Below are 23,963 nucleotides of genomic sequence, written 5' to 3'. Positions count from 1 at the left end.
ACCTTGAGAAACTTCAAACTGCTCTAAATATTCATTGTTTTACAGTCACATAACCTGCTGCTGACTGAGCAGTCAAAGTACAAACAGCACACCAGTCAAGGCCCCTCGGCAGGCTTCCAAAAGTTAACCAATCGGTAGAAAGTGGACTTCTAGAAAGGAGGACCCTAAAGTGATGGGAGCGGCCTGTATCAGATAAACAAAGATTATTTTGAATTGTGACTCATGCACAGCTGCTCTACTGTGGAATAAAAATAAAGAGCAGTAAAGATATTTTCTCTGTATGCATTAGTTTACAGCTTTGTGTACCAAGATAATAATGATGACAGTGGTTGTGTCTGATTTGGATTCTTTAGAAAGAAGCAGGAAGTTTCTGGTCTCTTACGAGGAAACTGTACAAGCAGTTAAACCAGTGAAAGCACAAAAAGAACCAAACTGAATTATCAATATTTGCATATTTTAAATGAAAATCCTTCAGAAAAGTTGAATTTTTATATGAAACTGTCAGTCCTGCTGCAGACGGCTCAGCATCACAAAAACATGAAGCTTTTAAATCTTCAATGTGTAAAGAAAGGATTCACTCACTGTGTTTTCAACACTATAATCAGCTTCAGAGAAACTGAATGTTTGCAGTAATTCACAGGAGAACAAGCGTGTGCTGTACTGATTACATGTTTATTAAATATAATGATCAAATATTGGTAAATAACATTTTTTTTCCCCTCCTTGAACGGCCAGTGAAGGTCCGGGAGCCGTGACTTGGGCCCTGCTGTCCTACAGCATGACACATGCAGAGGAGGGTTTGGCTTTGAACATGCCCACGAGGTTCAGGTTTAACTGGGTGGGGTTAAAGTCCTGCAGGTTGGATACGGAGGTCTGCGGTCCTTCCCGGTCCTTCTCCCTAGAGGTGACCCGGTACTGGGCCCTGAAACTCCTCACAGGGTTGTAGTCGGGCCCGATGTGGTCTGGACACCGAAACAGCTCTCTGATGATGGCGCCCTGCCGGGTTATGGCCACAAAGCCGTCCCTGAAGGTCACCATTCGGACAACGGGGGAGTAGACGTACTGAACGAAGAGCAGGTTTCCTGACGGGAGAAATGAATAAAGCTCAGTGGCTGGAATGATAGAACTGTTTATAAAATCCCAAAGGCCAAACTGTTGGAGAATCTTTTGTTTGCAGCTGACTGAACTCTAGAGAGTTGCAACCAGGACGGCTCAGACCTGGGAGTGGTCCAGGTGCAAAACTGCTGGTGCACGCTTCAGTGCTTGTCTGTATCCCAGATTTTTGCCTTTTTTAGCCCTAAAATCTAACTCTGCAGCCGAACACAAACATGCATACCTGATGCAACGTCCCAGACTTTGATGGTTCGGTCCTGAGACCCGGTGAAGATGAAGCGGTCGGTTTCAGAGAACGCAGCAGAGAGGACGCCCTCAAAGAGAAAGCCCTAAAAATGAGATGACAGAAGAAGAGACGGACCAAAGGCCCGACAGTGACATCGGCACAAGTCATCCATGCTCATACTCGCAGAGCGTTCCTTTGACCTCTCACCTTGTACTCCATGGTGTGGTCCAGGGCCAGCGGGTTCAGGGCCCACAGCCTCTGCACAGTGTCCTCGGAGCCCACCAGAGCATGAGCCCCCCGGTTACTGACCGTCACACAGGTCACTCCGCTGCGGTGAGGCTCCAAGTCGGAGACGTCGCCACCCCTGCCAAAGTCCCACAGCGTCACCTCCCCACAGCTCGTGCCGTACAGCAGCCTGCGGTCGGGAAGCAGGGCCATGGCGGACAGCGGGGCGTGGAGAAGGGGCAGTGCAAACTTCTTCAGAGGCCCCTCCACCGTGGGAAAGTTGTCCCTGGAAGTGATCTCGAACAGGCACACCGAGTCCTCGTAGGCCACCGCCAGGTGCTTCTCCTTGGTGCCGGCGGTGAGGCAGAGGACCCTGCAGAGGCTCTCCGGGGGGGGGATGCAAAGCGTCTCCTGAGGCAGGGCTAATGGGTAGATGAGGACGGTGCCACTCGTCAGGCCGCAGAGGAGGAGACGTTTGTTCTGAGCCAACTCCAGACATGACACCTCGGAGGAGACGGGCAAACGCTCGCACACAGAACCTGCAGGGGGAACCAGCATAGACCTCAGGGGGCGTGACATCATTCTAATGTTTATTCTAATGTTTTCTAATGTTCTGTAAGTAGCCGCCACCTTTCACCTCTGACCTGTGTGGCTGTTCCAGCTCATGACCTCGGTATGGCTCTGCTGGTGGACATAGAAAACCTGATTGCCGTCTTTGGTGAGGGCAATGTGGGCGGAGTCTGCAGGAATGCGGATGGTAGGTTTGGTGCTGGCGTCGTACTTCAGGTTCCACAGCAGGATGGAAGAGGTGGCCGTCGAGGCCGAAACCACAAAGTCATTAAAGAGAAGCACACAGGTGACAGGGGCGTCCGCCCCACACAGAGAGTCCAACAGCGCCCCCGTGGTCACCGACCACACCTGTGAGAGAATAACAGTCTTTTCAGAATAAAATGAGCTGTAATTACAGAGAGACACTCTGTGGCTTCAGTCATCTTTATAAAATGCCCAATGTCTTCAGTGTTTTGAACTGAGTGAATCGGATCGTGCTTCCTGCTGGTTTCTTACTCGTACAAGTTGGTCTGCAGCTCCAGACACGAGCCGCCTGCCGTCTGAGGAGACACAGGCGGATAAAATGTCATCGTCGTGCTGGAGGTCAAGGAATCGGTCCAGAGAGTCGCCGAGGATGCTGAAGAGGCTCAGAGTGCACTCGCTGGCTGCGGACGACACAAAGAATCAGGATGCTTCTGTGCAGGTCCGAAGCACAGCGCTCAGCGCTCAGGCCTACCTGCTAACAGGGTTTTTTCATCTTCAGTGACTGAGAAGAAGGAAGGAAGCAGAGGAAACTCGCCAACAGTCTGTTTGCCTGTCCTGGAAATCTGCACGATAAAACGGCATCATCGTCGTCATTGTGGAAAGTAAAAGGAAAAAAAAGCTTTTTAGAGTGAATTCAGCTGCAGACCTGAGAGCGCCACTCAAAATATTTTAAATTCTTACACCACATTTACCTAACCTGTACAAACACAACCTTTTTAATTGTGATATATTAAATTTACTTTTCCTTTTTATATTATGTATTTTATTGGATAACTATAATTATTGTGGCTTGTTTAATTGCATTTTCAGAAATGTATTAATATAGTCACATATTTATAGGCGTACATTTTTAAACCTTTAAAAACCTTAAAATCGTATAATTTTTGATCATTAATCTTGATTTTTAATGTTTTAATTTCATACTATTATAATTATTTCAGGTGTGTGTGTGTGAGAGAGAGAGACACACCTGGTGGAGGAATCCTCCTTTATACACAACAAACACTTTCTCACGTTTGGGGAGCATCAACGTGGTTACGACAGTCCGGTGCCTCACTGAGTTTTCCTGCGGAGTTTTCACCGTTAACTGAGTCCCGTAAACTGGGTGCGAGATCCTGACCCGACCGGAGTTGGACAGATAGACCACCGATTCTCCAAGAACCCCGAGAACCAACCAGACCTCATCGTCGCTGCTGTTCAGGTGAAGCTCCGCCCCATCCAGCTGCCACACCTTCACCTGAAGCAAGAGCAGAAACAGGATCAGATATGACGAGAGACATTCGGCAGTGCGTGAACGAAGCTAGGCGCGGAGGCGGTACCTGTGTCCTGGTGTAAACGAAGAGCAGCTGCTCAGATAGGTGGAGGTGCACCGATGAAGGGATGGAGTCTATAGGCACTGCCTCCTCGATGCAGAAGAGCTGCTGGCCATTCATCAGGCTCCACCTCCTCAGTGAACCGTCAGCAGCCAATGAGAGGCAGTGGGCGGGGCTGCCGATCACCTTGACAGCCAAGATTGAAGCTATAAAACATACAGAAGGCATAATTATCACCTGTGTTCATCGCCTGGGCAAAGCTAAATGAAGACCCTGCAGCCCTTTTCTGGTTTCTACATGCTCAGTGTTTGCTAACCAATTCATCCCTGGAAATGGTTTTCTACAGAGGTTTGCTTGGCACGACTGTCACTACAGGGAGTGCAGAATTATTAGGCAAATTGTATTTTTGAGGAATAATTTTGTTATTGAACAACAACCATGTTCTCAATGAACCCAAAAAACTCATTAATATCAAAGCTGAATGTTTTTGGAAGTAGTTTTTAGTTTGTTTTTAGCTTTAGCTATTTTAGGGGGATATCTGTGTGTGCAGGTGACTATTACTGTGCATAATTATTAGGCAACTTAACAAAAAATAAATATATACCCATTTCAATTATTTATTTTTACCAGTGACACCAATATAACATCTCCACATTCACAAATATACATTTCTGACATTCAAAAACAAAACAAAAACAAATCAGCGACCAATATAGCCACCTTTCTTTGCAAGGACATTCAAAAGCCTGCCATCCATGGATTCTGTCAGTGTTTTGATCTGTTCACCATCAACATTGCGTGCAGCAGCAACCACAGCCTCCCAGACACTGTTCAGAGAGGTGTACTGTTTTCCCTCCTTGTAAATCTCACATTTGATGATGGACCACAGGTTCTCAATGGGGTTCAGATCAGGTGAACAAGGTGGCCATGCAAGGCTGGACTGGGACAAAAAATCGGCCCGGGCATTTTGACTAGAGACCGGCCCACCAGGATAAAGATTGAAAATGTGACGTCATTCAGGGATAAAACCGCAAAGGATTCTGGGAACTTGTGGCAAGAGGTACTAGCGCACGCAGGCTTTCAATTGAACTCAGTTACACAGCGATAAAAAGAAACCCAAAAAATGGCAAGAAGCTGTTGTATTATTAACTTCAATAGCCGGTCGCATGACAGCCACGGGAAGCCGACGGGTAAAGAGATCGTTTTGTTTTTTTTATCGGATTACGTCGTTGAAGAGAAATTTTTTAAGCCATGTTTCCGAAGTAAGAGCCGACGGATGGTCTGGATATACCAAATATAACGTCTCAGAACACTCCAGCTCACATGTTAGTCTGCTCCAAGCATTCCCACAAAGGTCAGAGTTTTTTAGTAGTTAATACGTCATTTTTCTTAACATAATTGGTGATATAGGTTACAAGCAAGTCTGGCGCTGAACAGAAATTGTCGCGCTATGCTCCTTTATTTATTGTGCATAAATAGTAAATTGTCCTGACACAATATTGTGTTTCGCTTCTGTTATTACCATGGTACATTGACAAAAACATATACTTTTATTCACAGGATAAAACAGTTGTTTTGTATCACTTATTGTCCATTGCGATTACAACATACAATATTATTGTCACTGCTACATTTCTGTAATGCTACTGTAACCGGTTTCTGCTTCATCCCGCTGCAACAGTTCGGCCCAAACAGACTCCTCGACTCTGCGTTGTGTAGTGTTTTTAAAAAGACAAGGAGTCTCTGATCGATCGTTGCCACTTTATTTCCTGAATGGAAACAACGGTGTATTATCAGTGCACAGGCTCGCCACACACCACTCCGCACAGCACACTACGGCAGAACATCTCATTAGCATTCCGCTTTAGCATACAGTTTCACACATTACAGTTTTTTACAGACGCTAGGACACATTTCTCAATACTTAGGTCACTTTTGCAAAACTCTTCACACAATTCTCCTAACTGACCCTCAGCTTGGCAAAGCAGTTCATTCCACATTCAAAATGCACTACAACTACCAAAACACTTCATTCAGGTCTCAAATAAAAACATTCCTCCAGAACACTAGCAAAGGTTGACAGCCGACAAACACACTTTGTCACCCACAAAACAATGACCTAAAAAACACTAACAACATGTAGCATTACACAGTGTTTTCCTGTGTAAAACAAGGACACATCTCTGTTTATAATTTCAATATATGTTACTGGAATGAATCAGACATCATGTATTTATGTTTATGTATTTTTATTTTTTTGCACTAAGTAATCCCAAAATACAAGAATTCGTATACACACCATCCACTGATACACATACAATAGTAATGCTAATCTACTCGGTCTTCTCCATTTGGCCACAGGTTCTCATCCACATCACATCTTATGTCATCTTGGGCAACACACCTAGGAAAGAATCTTCTGGCATGCCAGAATTGAAGGAGTTGAAAAATTGAAGGAGTAATAACTGTGTAGATGTTCATCCACAATGAGAATCAGCTGTGGCTGGTTAAACTGCATTGTTAGATTTAAAATATGTTTCAGTAAAATATTGCCGTTGGATTTTGCTGTCTTTTCAAGTTTTGCATTGTGTTATTGTTTTGACCATGAGTTTAACAGTTTTGAAAACAGTATGTAAGCACATGCAAAATGTCCTGTCCGTACAAAGGTTTTTGGCAGTTGTTGTGTCTGAGTGAGAAGATGATTCATGTAATTTGAGAGATGTAGTCATTGAATGCATTTTGTGCCAAAACAATGATAACTGGTCCTCAGTTTAGCCCACATAGACTTCTGTTGTGCTCACTGTGTGAGGAGTTTTGCAAACGTGACCTAAGTATTGAGAAATGTGTCCTAGCGTCTGTGAAAAACTGTAATAAACAAATGAAAAGTACATAAAACTGGTGTTGGACATGTGTCCACTAAGCACTTATTACACTCGGTGCTCGTCAGCTAATCAAACATGTTTTATGTGTCTGTACTACTTAGCTATATTGTGTGCGGAACAATACAACTCACCTCTCGTATGGCTACGGCAGACTGGCAGCGATTACTGCAGCCAGCCTCACCTAACCAGCCACACTGAGAGCGGGGGGGCGCTGTTTCCCCATTACACTGATATTTGTGGCAAGTGGAATAATACCACAAACACTGTTACACTACCAGAAATTATTTCCACTACTAATTAATTACCGTTGAGCTCAAAGGTCCTATTAATAAACTGTTAATGAATGTGTATTTATGAAGACGATTTGTGAGACTGGTAAACTTATGATACGTACAATAGTCTTTTGTCCTACACGGTGCATTTCAAGGTCCTGCACCCATCCGTCGGTAAACTGTACCTGGGCTTGTTGCAGTGACCTGAAGTTACTAAACTTCATGAGTGTATGCACTCACTCCAAGAACCGTGTAATTATAAATCTGAGCGTGGTGAAAGTTGGCAGCACACTGACGTCTTTTGTCCACTCTGTGTGCTCGTAAGGGTCTGACCCTTTCACTCCTTTGATTTTTTCCTCGTATCTTTTCTTTGTCTTTTCGTCGAGTCTGTCTTTGTACGGACCGGCATTGTTCTCCTTTTGTTTTGTACATTCCTTTTTTGTGCGGCAAAGAAAAAAAAAGAAGGTATTGGAACCGGAGAATGAACGTTTTGCGGTGCTGCAAATGCTTGCATTTGATGCGGTACTTGGATTGTTTTGCCACGAGTTCCCGGCATGCAATGCGCGAAAATCACGTGATTGCTAAACAAGGGGGAGGGTGCATCCAGCCTCCTCGGCTGTAATTGGTCCAGCCCAGAGTCGATCATGACCAATTGGCCAATCCAACACCTTTCATTATATATACCCTTCCTAAAAAAAAAAAAAAAAAAATATCCATCGGCCCATAAAAATAAAAAATCGCCAGCGGCCCACCGGGCAAATGCCCGGTATGCCCGATGGCCAGTCCAGCTATGTGGCCATGTCATTAGTTTTTCTTCTTTTATATCCTTTCTTGCCAGCCACGCTGTGGAGTACTTGGACGCGTGTGATGGAGCATTGTCCTGCATGAAAATCATGTTTTTCTTGAAGGATGCAGACTTCTTCCTGTACCACTGCTTGAAGAAGGTGTCTTCCAGAAACTGGCAGTAGGACTGGGAGTTGAGCTTGACTCCATCCTCAACCCGAAAAGGCCCCACAAGCTCATCTTTGATGATACCAGCCCAAACCAGTACTCCACCTCCACCTTGCTGGCGTCTGAGTCGGACTGGAGCTCTCTGCCCTTTACCAATCCAGCCACGGGCCCATCCACCTGGCCCATCAAGACTCACTATCAGTCCATAAAACCTTAGAAAAATCAGTCTTGAGATATTTCTTGGCCCTGTCTTGACGTTTCAGCTTGTGTGTCTTGTTCAGTGGTGGTCGTCTTTCAGCCTTTCTTACCTTGGCCATGTCTCTGAGTATTGCACACCTTGTGCTTTTGGGCACTCCAGTGATGTTGCAGCTCTGAAATATGGCCAAACTGGTGGCAAGTGGCATCTTGGCAGCTGCACGCTTGACTTTTCTCAGTTCATGGGAAGTTATTTGGCACCTTGGTTTTTCCACACGCTTCTTGCGACCCTGTTGACTATTTTGAATGAAACGCTTGATTGTTCGATGATCACGCTTCAGAAGCTTTGCAATTTTGAGACTGCTGCATCCCTCTGCAAGATATCTCACTATTTTTGACTTTTCTGAGCCTGTCAAGTCCTTCTTTTGACCCATTTTGCCAAAGGAAAGGAAGTTGCCTAATAATTATGCACACCTGATATAGGGTGTTGATGTCATTAGACCACACCCCTTCTCATTACAGAGATTCACATCACCTCCATTCATCCATCCATCCTCATCCGCTTTGTCCAGGGCCGGGTCGCGGGGGCAGCAGCCTAAGCAAAGAGGCCCAGACCTCCCTCTCCCCAGCCACCTCCTCCAGCTTATCCGGGGGAATACCAAGGCGTTCCCAGGCCAGCCGAGAGATATAATCTCTCCAGCGTGTCCTGGGTCTGCCCCGGGGCCTCCTCCCGGTGGGACATGCCTGGAACACCTCACCCAGGAGGCGCCCAGGGGGCATCCTTGTCAGATGCCCGAACCACCTCAGCTGGCTCCTTTCGATGTGGAGCAGCAGCTGCTCTACTCTGAGCCCCTCCCGGATGGCCGAACTTCTCACCCTATCTCTAAGGGAGAGGCCAGCCACCCTTCGGAGGAAGCTCATTTCTGCCGCTTGTATCCGCGATCTCGTTCTTTCGGTCACTACCCACAGCTCGTGGCCATAGGTGAGGGTAGGGACGTAGATCGACCGGTAAATTGAGAGCTTCGCTTTTACACTCAGCTCCCTCTTCACCACGACGGACCGGTGCAGCGTCCGCATTACTGCAGCTGCAGCCCCAATCCGTCTGTCGATCTCCGGCTCCCTTCTCCCATCACTCGCGAACAAGACCCCGAGATACTTGAACTCCTCCACTTGGGGCAGGAACTCATCCCCGACCCGGAGTGGGCACTACACCCTTTTCCGGCTGAGAACCATGGCCTCAGATTTGGAGGTGCTGATCCTCATTCCCGCTGCTTCACACTCGGCTGCGAACCGTTCCAGTGCGAGCTGGAGGCCCTCACCCGATGAAGCCAACAGAACCACATCATCTGCAAAAATCAGAGATGAGATTCTGAGGCCACCAAAGCGAAAGCCCTCCGCCACTTGGCTGCGCCTAGAAATCCTGTCCATAAAAATTATGAACAGAACCGGAGACAAAGGGCAGCCCTGGCGGAGCCCATCACCCACCGGGAACGAGTCCGACTTATTGCCGGCAATGCAAACCAAGCTCTTGCAACGGTTGTATAGGGATCGAATGGCCCGTAGCAATGGGCCAGACACCCCATATTCCCGCAACACCTCCCACAGGACACCCCGAGGAACACGGTCGAATGCCTTCTCCAAGTCCACAAAACACATGTAGACTGGTTGGGCAAACTCCCATGCACCCTCAAGTATCCTGGAGAGGATAAAGAGCTGGTCCAGTGTTCCGCGACCAGGACGAAAACCGCATTGTTCCTCCTGTATCCGAGGTTCGACTAACGGACGAACTCTCCTTTCCAGCACCCTGGCATAGACTTTCCCAGGGAGGCTGAGGAGTGTGATCCCCCTGTAGTTGGAACACACCCTCCGGTCCCCTTTCTTAAAGATGGGGACCACCACCCCGGTCTGCCAGTCCACAGGTACTGCCCCTGATCTCCACGCAACATTGCAGAGGCGTGTCAACCAGGACAGCCCTACAACGTCCAGAGCCTTCAGGAACTCGGGGCGGACCTCATCAACACCAGGGGCTCTGCCACCAAGGAGTTGTTTAACTGCCTCAGTGACCTCGCCCCCGGAAATTGGCGGGTCATTCCCCTCATCCCCAGACTCTGCTTCCTCCTCGGAAGACGTGTCAGTGGGATTAAGGAGGTCCTCGAAGTATTCCTTCCACCGCCTGACAATTTTCTCAGTCGACGTCAGCAGCGCTCCGCCAGCACTATACACAGTGCAGGTAGAGCACCGCTTTCCCCTCCTGAGACGTCTGACGGTTTGCCAGAATCTCTTCGAGGCAGTCCGAAAGTCTTTTTCCATGGCCTCTCCGAACTCCTCCCACACCCGAGTTTTTGCTTCAGCCACTGCCCGAGCCGCATTCCGCTTGGCCTGTCGATACCTGTCGGCTGCCTCCGGAGTCCCACAGGCTAACCAAGCCCGATAGGACTCCTTCTTCAGCCTAGTGGCTCCCTTCACCTCTGGTGTCCACCATTTGGTTCGGGGATTACCACCACGGCAGGCACCAACCACCTTGCGGCCGCAGCTCAATGCAGCAGCTTCGGCAATGGAGACGCTGAACATGGTCCATTCGGACTCAATGTCCCCAGTCTCCCTCGGAATGCTGTTGAAGCTCTGCCGGAGGTGTGCGTTGATGATCACGCGGACTGGGGCCTCTGCTAGACGTTCCCAGCACACCCTCACTACGCGTTTAGGTGCACCAGGTCTGTCCAGCGTCTTCCCCCGCCACCTGATCCAACTCACCACCAGGTGGTGATCAGTTGACAGCTCAGCCCCTCTCTTTACCCGAGTGTCCAGAACATATGGTCGCAGGTCTGCTGATACGATTACAAAATCGATCATCGACCTACGGCCTAGAGCGTCCTGGTGCCACGTGCACTTATGGACACTCTTATGTTCGAACAGGGTGTTCGTTATGGCCAAACTGTGATTAGCACAGAAGTCCAATAACAGAGCACCGCTCGGGTTCAGATCAGGGAGGCCGTTCCTCCCAATCACGCCCCTCCAGGTCTCGCTGTCGTTACCCACGTGAGCATTGAAGTCTCCCAGCAGGACAACAGAGTCTCCAGGTGGAGCACCCCCCCCCCCCAGGGACTCTAAGAAGGCTGGGTACTCTGAACTGCCACTCGGCGCATAAGCGCAGATGACAGTCAGCACCCGTTCCACGACCCTAAGGCGCAGGGAACAAACTCGCACTAACTCAGGCTCCTTCCCCACCAGAGAGGTGACATTCCATGTCCCTATTGCCAGTCTTGGCAGCCGGGGGTCAGTCCGCCAGGGCCTCCGCTCCTTGCCGCCACCCGGCACACAATGCACCCGACCCCTATGGCGCCTCCTGCGGGTGGTGGGCCTGCGGGAGGATGGGCCCATGTCTCCTCTTCGGGCTGTGCCCGGCCGGGCCCCATGGACTAAGGCCCGGCCACCAGACGCTCGCCCTCGGGCACCCTCCCCGGGCCTGGCTCCAGGGCGAGGCCCCGGTAACCCTATCCCGGGCAGGGTAAACTGTTCCCTCGGTGTCCTTTTCATAAGGGTCTTATGAATCGCTCTTTGTCTGGTCCCTCACCCAGGGCCAATTTGCCATGGGAGACCCTACCAGGGACCCTACCCAGACAACATAGCCCCTGGGATCCCTGTGACACACAAACCCCTCCACCATGATAAGGTAGCGATTCATCACCTAATATGCTTAATTGGTAGCAGGCTTTCGAGCCTATACAGATTGGAGTAAGACAACATGCATGAAGAGTAAGACAACATGCATGAAGAGGATGATGTGGACAAAATACTCATTTGCCTAATAATTCTGCACTCCCTGTATTTGCATCACCCATGTGGTTCCTTACTGCAGAGCAAGTCGGACTGTAGACGGATCTAACAGGTGGGGTTTAGAGCTAGATGACGTGGAAGAAAACTGCATAAAACTCACTTATTTTTCGGAGGAAACAAGACAAAAACTGATTGTTAATGCTTTAACACTGACGTTTATCCCTCTGAAATTCAGCGTCAGTTCCTGTTTTTTTGTTTTGTTTATTTGTTGTTGTTTTTTTATTGATCAAATAAACTCCTCCAACCCAGAGTGGGTAAGTATCTGAGGTTCACAGCGAGGGGAGATGGAGCAGGAGATCGACAGGTGGATCAGCAAACCTGTGTGCTCAGAGTCGAGAAGTGCTATATATATATGAACCACTGAAAAAATAAGATCATGGACGCATGTGGTGGATATTAGCTTCCTCTGAAACGGGTCTGAGCTTGTAGTGCCGCTGGTCCCCCACATTGAAAGGAGGCAGGATGAGGTGAGCTGTCTCCTAGGAGACGATGGGGCAGGCCCAGTACACGCCGGAGAGCCTGTGTCTCTGTCGGAGTCACTGCTGCCCTAAGCCTAAAGAGCATAAATCAGATGAAGCCTGGACTTTTATCGGCTGAAGGGGGTTTGGCACAAAAAAATTTGAGTGCTCGTATGGCTCTGCAACAGATCCCATGAGTTACCTGTCTGTGTTTAAGACAGGTAAGTAAACAAGCCTTTAACAGTTACCTTCATCCTGCTGTACAAACGTGGAGCGGGAGGAAGACACCCTGTGTTCTATCGTTCAGTCAGCTGTGTGTTCTGGGCCAGACTCACCTGTGTGTCCCAGCAAGGTGTGGACAAGCTGCTTGTCAAGCATGCTCCAAACCTCCACCACGCCGTCATCTGACCCCGCAACTAGGAGCCTCAACACCACGCTGATGTCCATGCAGACAACACCTGCAAAAATGTCACAGAGTCAGGCTGCTGAATGAGTCAAAGCAAAAACCGAATTAAACCAAATTAAACCAAAAACGCATCATCTGACCTCCCCGCAGCACACTTAGCGTGTGCTGCAGCGCCCCCCCTGGCTGCTGCAGGAAGCTGCTCCTTGGGATGAGAATCGGATCCGGATACTTCAGTAACCACTCCTCGCACTGGCTACACAGCCGCCCAATCACAGTGGGGAAGGCGGAGTTGAGCGAGGACAGTCGGGCCAACAGCTCGGAGTAAAACAAAGACACTTCTGCGGCAAGAGAGAAGACTGTAAAACTTTAACATGACATGTGACTGTGAGCCAGTGAACACATCTAACTGACCCATGTGTCCCTCCAGGAAGCATAAGCTGGGTTTCATCAGGACCAGAGCATCTCGTATCAGTCCAGTCTCTGTGCAGTCCATGTACTTGGAGCACTGGTCCAGGTCATGGATCACAGATGAGACACCACACAGCCGGCTCTTAATGAACAGCCACTCAGCACAGCCTGCAAACACACAGAGGTAAATTGGGAGCAGTGGAGACACACAGAGGTGAACGGAGAACAGTGGAGATACACAGAGGTAAACCAGGTGTAGTTGAAACACTGACACACTTTAGTTTGGTCTCAGCTGAGAATAGTGGGAGTGAGCGGGACCCACATGCCCCTTTCCCCCTGTGTTGTGTCTTACTAATAACTTCCTGTCGAAGCTCCTCCCACAGACCACTGTGCAGCAGGTGGTAGGGCAGCTCCTGCAGCTTCCTGATGTTAGCCAATCCTGGAGCAAACCACAGCGGCTGGGGCGGGACCTGTGACAGCATAGGATCAATCAAAATGCACCATGGACGCAAAAAACTATTTCCACAGATTGTTTAGGCTTGGTCAGATCACACATTTATATTTTTATCAAACTTACCAACGACTCATAAATCATGGATCATGAACCTGATCTGATATGGCAGCTTTCACAAACTGCAAGCTCGCTCCTATGTGTTTTTGCATTCTCATAAACTCATTAATTAAGAGTTTATGAGAATGCATCAGTTTGGAGGAAGATGTAATGACACACTAATTTCCTTATATTCATGAGTACACTATCCTTTTTTAAAATTAAATAACCTCACAAAACAACTAACTGACCCCTGATTTTGTACCTTTCTGTCAGACAGCAGCAGTGAGAGACCCGGCAGAGACGCTGGCCTCAGTTTCCCTGACCACCGACCCAGGAAGTACTCTGCCAGGATCCTCAAACTTTGCCCCCGCCGCTCTGACCTCAGATAATGTGCTGAGACCGCCTCGGACAGACGCCTAAACACAAACAGTTTTCATTTCAATTTCAGCTGGTTGCCAGATGTAGATTTAGTTGTTGTTGTTTTTTTTATTTATGATTGATTTGTCTGCTCCGATCAATCATTTCTCAGATTTTCTTACTTGTTGTTGAAGGCGATGGTGGCGACTCCATCAGTCCAGCGCTCCTCCAGGTGGTCCTCAAGGTCCCGCCTTAGCCGCGCCCACAGGAGGGGCGGCAGCCGGATCAGTGAGGGAATCGGAGGAAGGGAGTACCGGTACACCTCACTGATGACATCATCATCCAGGGACATGACATCACGCAACTCAGCCTCCAGCAGACCCTCCCTGTGGAGTCAAGTGATCAGATGATGAGATTTTTGTGTGTTTTGGTTGTTTTCTGGCTTTCTGAGTTCAGACTTTTAGAAACACTGATCACCTTTTTGTGATCAATCAATCATGTTATCAGTATCAATCGATGGATAAATCCAAACTGAAACAGTGGCGATCTTATGTGGTGATCTGACGTTCGTCAGAAAGGTGTGACCATATCCTCACCTTGCTAGAGTGATGTACCCCAAAGCCCCGCCCACCAGCTCCTTCCCGTGTTTTTCCTCCAGCATAAGGAAGAGGTGTGACATCATTTCCTGAGTGCTGGTACCCAGACGCAGCTCTGTCAGTGGCGTGAAGGACGTCCAGCGTTTGGCGACAGACAGGATGAGTTTGAGGTGGAGTGGGCAGCCAGATGACTCAACAGTTTGCAGCACAGCGCTACTCTGCTCGCACGTCAGCGTCCGCTGAGACGCTCGCAGGTCTGACTCTATGATGCGTTCACCTTCCTCGCAAGACAAACGCTCTGCCTCAAAGAAGCTTCCCAGAGACTCCAACTTAAACCGCATGTTAGCAAATGCCTCGCTGTTGGTTTCCATGGAGACAACCACATGGACGTTGGGCGGGAGGTCAACAGGCAACCAGCGGAGCTTGTGAGCGTGATGTTGGTCTGCAAGCTGCTCCACAGAGTCCAGGACGATGACCAGAGCACCGCCCTGCTGGGAAACCTGCTCAAGAACATCCCAGAAGAATCGCAGCAGCTCCAAGTGAGTGGAGACCGTCAGCGGTGAGGGCGGAGCCAGACCAGAAGCCAAGCACACCTGTGTGCAGATGCTGTGGAGAACGTGGTCAATGTCAGGTTTTTGAGGGTGGCAAGCTGCGAGCAGCCTGATCACCACCACTGCCCTGGCCTCCAGTACACCACGCATCTCCTGGGCCAGTTTGCACAGCACCGCCGTCTTCCCCATCCCGGCGCCACCATGAACCACCAGCGGCCTGTGGCGGACATTACTGGACTCCCACATGGCAAGGCACAGCTTCCCCAGCAGCCCCTCCCTGCCATGGAAACCTCTGCAAAGCTCAGCACTGATGGCAATGTGGCGCCTTGCCTCCGTGACCACCAACCCGTCCATCTTCTCCTCTTCCTCGGTGGTTCCCCACATCTTCCTCCGGCCCAGTGAATCCATCGCTGCGCCAATCCGAGCCTTCATCTGTGAGACAAACTGCTCGCAGACGCTGTCCAGGTACTGAGCATGCTCCTTGCACTTCGGATTTATGCTTCCTCTGCTCAGCTCCACAGAGTGCAGGTTGAGGATCTTCTGTGACTTGACGAAGAGCCGTGTCTTCAGCCCGGCGAGGAGTCCCTGAGCTTCGGCATCCAGCAGGCCGTCGCCGGTCACATCCATGAACTTGGCAAAACGTTTGGGCCCCTCCCTGGACTTCTGACGGGGAATCTCACGAACGAAGAGCAGAGCAGATGATTCATAGTCATTCTGCCACAAACCACGCTCAAACTCCCGCTCTGTGACTGTGGGCAAGAAGAACCAGAAAACACTGAGAAAACAGAGACAACAGAGGGCGACCTGAGTGGCGAGCTGGGCATGGTGTCCGCGAGCTTTCACCTGATGTGTAGAACCGTTGTTTCTCCTCGGCTGTGATCTCGCCGGTGTCCTCGGCGTCAGTGGCTGCAGATCGAAGTAGTCGCAGTAGCCGAGTCTCTGCTAGGCGCCATGACAGGACATCTTTGTCGTGCTGCTTCCCGCTCTCAGGCCGAAGGTCAATGTAATGAGGGAAGTGAGCTATGATTGGCTGAAGGACATAGGTGGGTGGGACAGCATTGCTGTCTTTTTTAAACCACTGGTTAAGTGTCTTAATGCCTTCTGGGTTTTTGGAGAGTTTGGACAGAAGAGCGTCAAAGAGTTTCTCTGGAATGAGGCGAGGAAGAGCTCGGTGGCCGTACCGGTTCCCCAGCAGAGCCTTCAGAGCCAAGAAACAGGAAAATAAAGAGAAGAAGAATGAGTGCACAATTCAGATCCAAAAGAACTGTGGCCTCAGCTTCAGCTCTATGTGTACTTATAATCCACACGTAAACTAAAAAAAATTAATAAACATAGTGCTCATTTGTGGCTGAAGTCCAACCTTAACCTTTGACCCGGTGACGAAGAGGACAAAGCACTCACAACGAACGTTGGACCAGCTGACATCTGCTCGCAGCGCTGGATCTCCTCCAGGAAGACCTCACAGGCCTCGTGGTCTCCTGACGGGACGTTTCGGATCCCCCAGCGTAGATCCACAACCTGAAGAGGAAGTGACCTCATTCAACTTTAAGCAGGTATAAACCTCCACTCAGGCAGCTCACAGCAGTTCAGGAGGGAGATGCGTGGTCAGTGGGTTAAATGTGGAGTCCTGAAGCCCCGCACCTGCTCATGGGTCATTTGTTATTCATGGGGTGTGTTTTGGTTGTTTTGGTATTGTGACGCACCAACCAGGAAGTGAACTGTCCCAGTTTAGAGCTCACAGCCAGGATTTTATGCTTCACCGTGTTTAGGCAGTAAAAACTTTTCAGCTGGGTTCAGGAAAGGATCGTGCTTTGGGTTAAAATAGTGTGATAGGAGGCGAGGGTCCACTTTGGACTGAGGTATTTGTTTCACCTCGTCAGGTTTGATGGGACGGTTGCCACATGCAGCAAGGAGGGTTCCTACCAACAGACCGGGCCAGTTAAGCTATTATTTTTAATCTGTTTGAATAAGTCTTCATGTATAGATGATCCTTTCCTGCCTAATTTCAGGCTAGAAATCCTGATAAACAGTGTTGGTGGTTAACTTGGAGTGGTCCTTGTTTGCTGCCGCGTCCACGGTGGAGCCTTTGTGACTGTCGAGTAGGGTTTGTAATAATTTAAGTAAAGGAGCTGCAAATTTCTGATTTCATACTAAAGACTAGGTTGGACGTTTTATGATAACGTTTATTGAACTCTATTTCAAATAAAGATTTTGTTTTGAAGTTTTTGGTTGTTTGGTAATTTTTGACCTCTGAACACTGGACTAGACTGGTTTAACAAAGGTAGTGACAGTGTTAGCTGTTTAAGTTTTATTATGCTCCTTCATAGCAGGAACCCTCACGGCCTCTACTCGCTCATATTACCTGGTGCTTCATGTCAGCCCACCAAAGGGCACCTTATGTGTAACTAACACCTCAGCAGCTTTCACATAACTGACCCTGAGACACATTAACTGTCCCAGTTTGGTAACACCGGCAGAAAAGCTGGCATTTCCTGTGTGAGGAAAATCTGCTCCTGCCAATCACTGAGACTTTGTTGCCATAGCTACTAAAATACCGCTGATGTCAGCGGTTTTTTGGCACCAGTCTATTTCACATGGATACAGGTCATTTATGTTGATCATTTCTGCCTTGGTCAGTGGAAAAGACCATGGAGAAAACATGCCACATAGGCAGAAACTGAAAAAAGAGACGTGAACACAAAGATGATCAAATCTAAGTGAAAAAGGAAAGAAAACATGAAGGTAACAAACCGGTCCAGCAGGTGAAAGAGGAGGAACAAAGTGGGCAGAAAACTGGGGGAAAACGCACGCATGTTAGGAGACTTGATTTCAAAATAAAACAGGAAAGGAGTAGAAATGGTCAAACCCTCATGAATGACAGTTACACATGAGGTTTAATGAGCACAACACGTGTGAACTGACCTCGAACACCAAGCCAAGCCCGCAGCAGAAGGACCGGACTTCTGGGTAAGCTTTCTCCAGCAGAGCCTTCCTCTCGCTGCTCATATCTGACCACAGATCAGAGAAACTGTCAATCACACGTGGCGCTCAGAGCACAACCAATCAGAGCGTCTGAGCTGGCTTCACATCAAGTTAAGACTGAACAGAAGAGCAAAGAAAGTCTCAGTTGAGAGTTTCAGTGAATGAACCTGGAGCAGAGACGAACCTTCACTCTGAGATCTGATCTGGACAAGTGTACAGGAAGTCGAGCTCAGAACTAAGAATGACACTTTGATCCACATCTGGACTCTTTATCATCATGAGCGTAGACAACACATCTGACATTAAAACATCACAACAGATCAAACTGCAGAATAAAAGTGGAAGACATCGTCCCGATGTTCTGACCCGGATCCAGAGGAGCAGAGCGAGATACAAAGTTTCAACCTGCTCCACTTTCACTGTGTTTGACATTTAGCTGATTTTGTGAGATATCTGAAAATATAAGCCTGCATGGTTTGAGCGCTCTCTGGCTGAAACCATGCAGTTTGAGCCGGAAGAAACTGCTCCCTGACCAAAAATAAAGTCTGTATCACACCAACTCTCAGCAGTCTTTACACAACAAGGTCAAACGCAATCTAACGACTTCCCATCTACAGTGGGTACGGAAAGTATTCAGACCCCCTGGTATTTAGGCCCTGTCACAACCCTAATCCGGTTGTGAGGGGGTATACGTTAGTCGTCGATGCTGCTAGAACTTTGGCTAATGCATCACCCAGCTTGCGACAAACCACTCACGGAGCATCGGGGGCTCAATAAGTCTACCTTGAAAATTTTGACTGACACAATTGCCAAGTGGATTAGTTTAGAACACGTGCTTTACATAGCTTTGGTTCCTCGTTTCAAGGACTTGAAGTGCCTCCTCAAGAGTGACAGAGAGAGAGAGTGGATAAATGTTTACAAGTTTTGTTAACATGAATGTGCAATGTGATATTTCAGTTTTTCTTTTTTAATAAATCTGCAAAAATGTCAGAAAAACTGTATTTCTGTCAATATCAGGTGCAGTGTGCACGTTAATGAGAAAAAATGAGCTTAAATGATTTTTAGCACATGGCTGCATTATAACGAAGAGTGGAAAATTTAAGGGTGTCTGAATACTTTCCGTACCCACTGTATATTTGTTCAAACTGTGTGCATTACATGGACATGACACTTCATTACGTGGACACTTCAAAGGCATTTCAGCCTTTTTACTACCAAAAAACAAGCACAGGAAATGCTCCATCGCCAGTGTATGAAATGGTTAAAGCACCTTTCTGCTCAGCTCCATGCTTCTTTTTTTCCCACTTGATTAGATTAACTCTGCATGATCAGAATAATCGTATTCATCCTATAAAGACGTGATTTGATGACATCAGCTCATTACAGAAGCAGAAAAGCAGTTTTCAGGTCAGTCTGAGGCTCCTCAGTTTGTCTCATTATTTCAGCTTCAGCAGCATCTGACCCAGCAGAATAACTCTGTAGCCTTTGACCTGTATTTCTGGAGAACAGTTATCAGTTATAGTCAGTTATGTTTGAAAGTGCTGCAGAATCAGATCCAGACTGATGGAGCTGGAGAAAAATAGATCTGTGAAAGTTCTGCAGCTGTTCATCATTCTGGTTTAACGATGAAGAGCAGCTGCAGAGCTCTTCATCATTAAACCAGTTCCAGCTTTGATGGGATTTCATGTTTGAGCTTCAAACTGGTGCTGAGCAGCATGCGTAGGTTCGCTCTGAGCCCACAGAGGTAATCTGACCTGTGAACGTGGAGCTGATGAACACTCGGATCATGTTGCTCTTCGTCCTCTGAGCGCCGTCTGTGCATCCTCTCAGCACGTCTTGCGGGCCGATCTCTCCTCCTCTTCCTTCTGTCGGACTCTGTGCCATCATCCACAGCCTGGAACTGGTCGTCCTCCTCTCCTTCTCCTGGCGTCTGAGGCTCCTCGGCTGCGCTCCAGCCTGTTTGTTCCCTCAGAGAGCTTCCTCCAGGACAACCATCCTCCCACCTGAGCTGCAGGTGTGCCCACAGAGTGGCGTCAGTGTTGCTGCGCTCATGTTAAACTGGAAGATCTGCCAAACAAAACACCCTTACTGCTCTTCTGCTCTGACTCAGAGTTCATAATGATGTTTACTGCAGATCATTCTAATAAAATCACAGTTGATCTTGCTAACAGGAGCATGCGGCCATTTAACCTCCTGACAAACTCCAACAGGAGGCGTTGGAGAAAGGACGACAAGACGTGCATTTCCCTGGGGTCGCATCGGGAAGGACGTCCAGTGTAAAACTGATCAGATTGAAATGCCCGGGGGGGGGGGCTGACAGTAGCATCAGTGAGGTTATTTTAGTGCCTGATGTTAATTTGCCCTCAAGTGTTTACCCCAAGTGCAAATACCAACATCAAGTAAACAGCATGAAAACCTTACTTTTAGTTACTCACGCCACCTGGATGTTGTCTGATGTTTTTGTAAGTACTCTATAATTCCTGTAATATGAAAGCTCAGCTGGGCAGGGGTTCAGCTTCAGTCGTACAACTCATTTTAACTAGTTTTAAAAATAAAATATAAAAAGAAAAATAAATAAATATGACCGGTCAAAGTCAAACTGGCTGAAAGGTTTTTTAAACAATGTCTTTTTTTATTAAGAGGTTTCCTTTTATACACATAAGCATCAACATATATATTATACATATAAACAGAAAGAAAAGAGAAGGATTACAGATGATCTGTACATTAAGGTTAAGTAGTACATTTAAGCTGTGAAATGAGTTCAGAAATGTATCTTCGGCTGTGAAATAAAAGGAAAGAAGAAAAAGAAAAAAGGGAAACAAAGATAAAAATATAAACAAATGTATAATATATCCCAAAGTAACATAATTCCTTGCAAAACAATCCCATTCATTCCCACCCAGGTCACTGCCTGCACTCGCACACTGCATTTCCACACCTGACTTAAGAGAGTTTGCTGAAAAATTCTTATAGATTTTGAAAAGCATCAAGGAAGGGTCCCCACATTTTTTGAAATTTCCCAGCGGAGTTCTGAAGTGAGTGTCTTATCTTGGCTGAAAGGTTTCACAGAAAATAAATATTTGCTTTGGTAGATGGACTCGGCCCTTCATACGACATGCCTCATTCACATGAGTTCATGCAAACACTTTATATCTAACAGTCTGATGAATGCATCGGACAGCTGCTCAGGGTCAGTGTCTTGCTTGTATTTGGCATACAGACTGGGGCACCCAGGGATTGACCCACCAACCTTGTGATTCGCAGACAACCTGCTCTTTGAATCTGTAAGGAAATGTTTATTTGTGGATTGCATGAATTCAGTTTGTCATCAGCTGGATATTAAACTCATTGTTAGTTTCAGGCTGTGTTGACATGGAATCAATGTTTTCATGTAAAAATTAAAGCTATTAAAGAACTGAGAGGATTTTCAAGAATCCCATAATGTTCCTCTCTGTGGGCTCTGCTCCCACAGAGATTGGCTCACCTGCTCAGGCGTTAAAGTGAGCTCACCCGTGTTTACTAAGCCGGGGCGCTCAGGGGCCGCCGCTCACAGCTGCAGCTCACGCTAATTATGTGCCAGAAGAACAATGATAACGAGAAAAACAAAGGTGGGCGGTCGCAGAGCGGCATGAGCCTGAGCCAACTACCTTCAAACCTAAACGTGTGCAAAGTGATGAGTACCTCACGATCAGTCTCTATGGCTTCACTTCCTTCACTTGTTGGCTGTTTAAGTGGTTCTTTGGCACTGCTGCATTAAGCATCAACCAGCCCAGCAGGTCAAAATCTGATTTATATGCACGTTGCTGTAAAAACGATGGAAATCAAGTTTCAGAGCTTTTTCAGTGTTTCATGTAAAACCCAAACATTAAAGTCTTGATGTGAGCAGTCTGGCAGAGTGAGCAGTTCAGAGTGAGAGCAGCTCTGAGAGCATCGTCTGCACTTGGAGGAGTTTCCTGGTCGGATGTAACCTCCTCAGAGAGCTCCGATTGTAAAAAAACAGCCCGAAGGTGAAAATGGAGAACAAACAGTTGATCCAATGTAAACACGAACCTGTCGGGGTTTGGATCCCCTCCTGCAGGCGCCCGAGTTCATAAAGCAGAAAGAAGTAGCAGCTGTTTACTGCTCTGCTGCAGGCTGAAAGTCAGCAGTTTGACTACTTAGAAGAACAACAAGCTTCCAGGAAGATCTATGTTTTATTACTTGCCAGATGAAGCTTTATGAGTGGTGAAGACAAAGAGACGTCACAACTTTAGGTTCTAGAGAGATTTTTAGAGTTTGTTCTTCAGTAAAAGTTAATCAGACACGGTCTCACTGTTTTAGATGCTGAACACACAAAGCTGCAACTCCTCTGCCCTCCAGCAGGTCTCCAGCTGTGGGTCAGTCACCATAGACTCCCATGTTAAAAAGCTAATTTTTTTCCATTAAGACAGTTACAACAGATAATATATACTGTATGTAAGGTTTAAAGGAGAGGTACGGTTGATGAAGAGTATTAAAACTAATTATGTGACCCAATGGCAGAATATACAATGGAAATAAGTAGGGACTTAAACCAGATCCTTGAGGAACACCACACGAGACAGTGAGACTGAAAATGTTTCATCAGCAAGATTGAATCACTCAAACACAAGGCATGGATCCCTACCATGTGGTTTGATTAAGATTAACGATGATAAAAAGGTATCAAATGCAGAGCCGGGCACACATTTATCTGCAAAAGGTTGTTTGAAACTTTGAGGAGAGCCTTTTCCGTAACTTCCCACACCACACCACAGCAAGAATATTGTGCTTCTCCAACAACCTTTTTTAACATTTTGACAGTAAAAGGAAGTTGTATGATGCTGGATATCACCTTTACACCACCTTTGTGTCCTTCAATCTTCTCTGAAGAAAAGATGAGAGATGTCTCTGACCCCAGTCCATCTATAGAGACACGTGGACGATTTAGTAGAGTCAGGGATTGCAATATTAAAGAACCCTGCACAGGAATGGCATGGAGACAAAAACAGACACTTTACAGCCAGACTGAAGGATGCCAAGGACAACCTGGTGAAAGATCCTGCAGACTGAACCTTCCTTGGTCAAATGAAATTAAACTGGCGCTCAGTGGACACAGAAACACTGTGAAGCATGGTGATGGCAGCATTATGCTGTGGGAACTGGGAATTTCATCAAACTGGAAGGAATCATGAAGAAAGGAGGAAGGATCCACTGAGAAGCAAAGCTGGGTCTCCCAACCAGAGGTGGGCGTTAGTGTAATATGATTGCTTTTTTCAAGTAATGAGTAAAGTAAGAGATTACTATTGTAAAAGAAGTAATTACATTACTGTTTCTTTCCTGTAAACACACTGCATTACTAAACAGTAATTTTGTTTGTGTCTCATGACAATGATGTACGAGCGTGCAACAGACGTGTGTAGATCAATAATGGATCATATGTAGTGTGGGAGTGAGTACGACCATGCAGCGTTTAAAGCTTGGAAGTACTGACATTACTTTGAGCTGGATTCCGTAAAAAACAAAACATTAGCGTCCGCTTTACACTGCATGGGAAGAAAACTTCTTTTTACAGCATAAAAATAAAACTTTAAATCTGAGCAAGCACCTAGCACGCTGCCACAGGAATGTGAAATTTACAAAGAAACCCCCAGATCCCCCCCCCCCCCCCCCCCCCCACGGACATGACCACTGAGACAACGGGCAAACCTCTGACGGCCCCACTCCTGCTAAACAGGTGAAAATAGATTTAAGAGTGATAGGACTTAGTGCTGCTGAATCTTTGATTTTATTTATTTTTGCTGTGTTTTACTTGCACTTACTATTTA

General features: G+C 47.3%; 1 protein-coding gene across 1 annotated transcript; it reads right to left on the bottom strand.

Moving 5' to 3' along the window:
* Window positions 1–676: 676 nt before the first annotated feature.
* Window positions 677–20,733, bottom strand: nwd1 (NACHT and WD repeat domain containing 1). Its single transcript, XM_026160223.1, has 19 exons — window positions 19,890–20,733; window positions 18,076–18,161; window positions 16,555–16,671; window positions 15,997–16,351; window positions 14,603–15,902; window positions 14,189–14,392; window positions 13,912–14,065; window positions 13,449–13,566; window positions 13,100–13,264; window positions 12,829–13,026; window positions 12,618–12,740; window positions 3,697–3,896; window positions 3,348–3,614; window positions 2,850–2,940; window positions 2,630–2,778; window positions 2,209–2,482; window positions 1,547–2,103; window positions 1,337–1,442; window positions 677–1,082 (listed from the first exon to the last, which is right to left on the bottom strand). The coding sequence occupies exons 1-19, from the start codon at window positions 20,020–20,022 to the stop codon at window positions 772–774; spliced, it is 4,908 nt and encodes a 1,635-aa protein (XP_026016008.1). The 5' UTR covers window positions 20,023–20,733; the 3' UTR covers window positions 677–771.
* Between the last annotated feature and the right edge of the window lie 3,230 nt (window positions 20,734–23,963).

This window comes from Astatotilapia calliptera, chromosome 23 (genome assembly GCF_900246225.1).
Source record: "Astatotilapia calliptera chromosome 23, fAstCal1.2, whole genome shotgun sequence".
In the NCBI taxonomy this organism is placed as follows: domain Eukaryota; kingdom Metazoa; phylum Chordata; class Actinopteri; order Cichliformes; family Cichlidae; genus Astatotilapia; species Astatotilapia calliptera.
The sequence above is the reverse complement of the archived record's forward strand: the minus strand, read 5'-3'. Positions and strand labels throughout refer to the sequence as shown.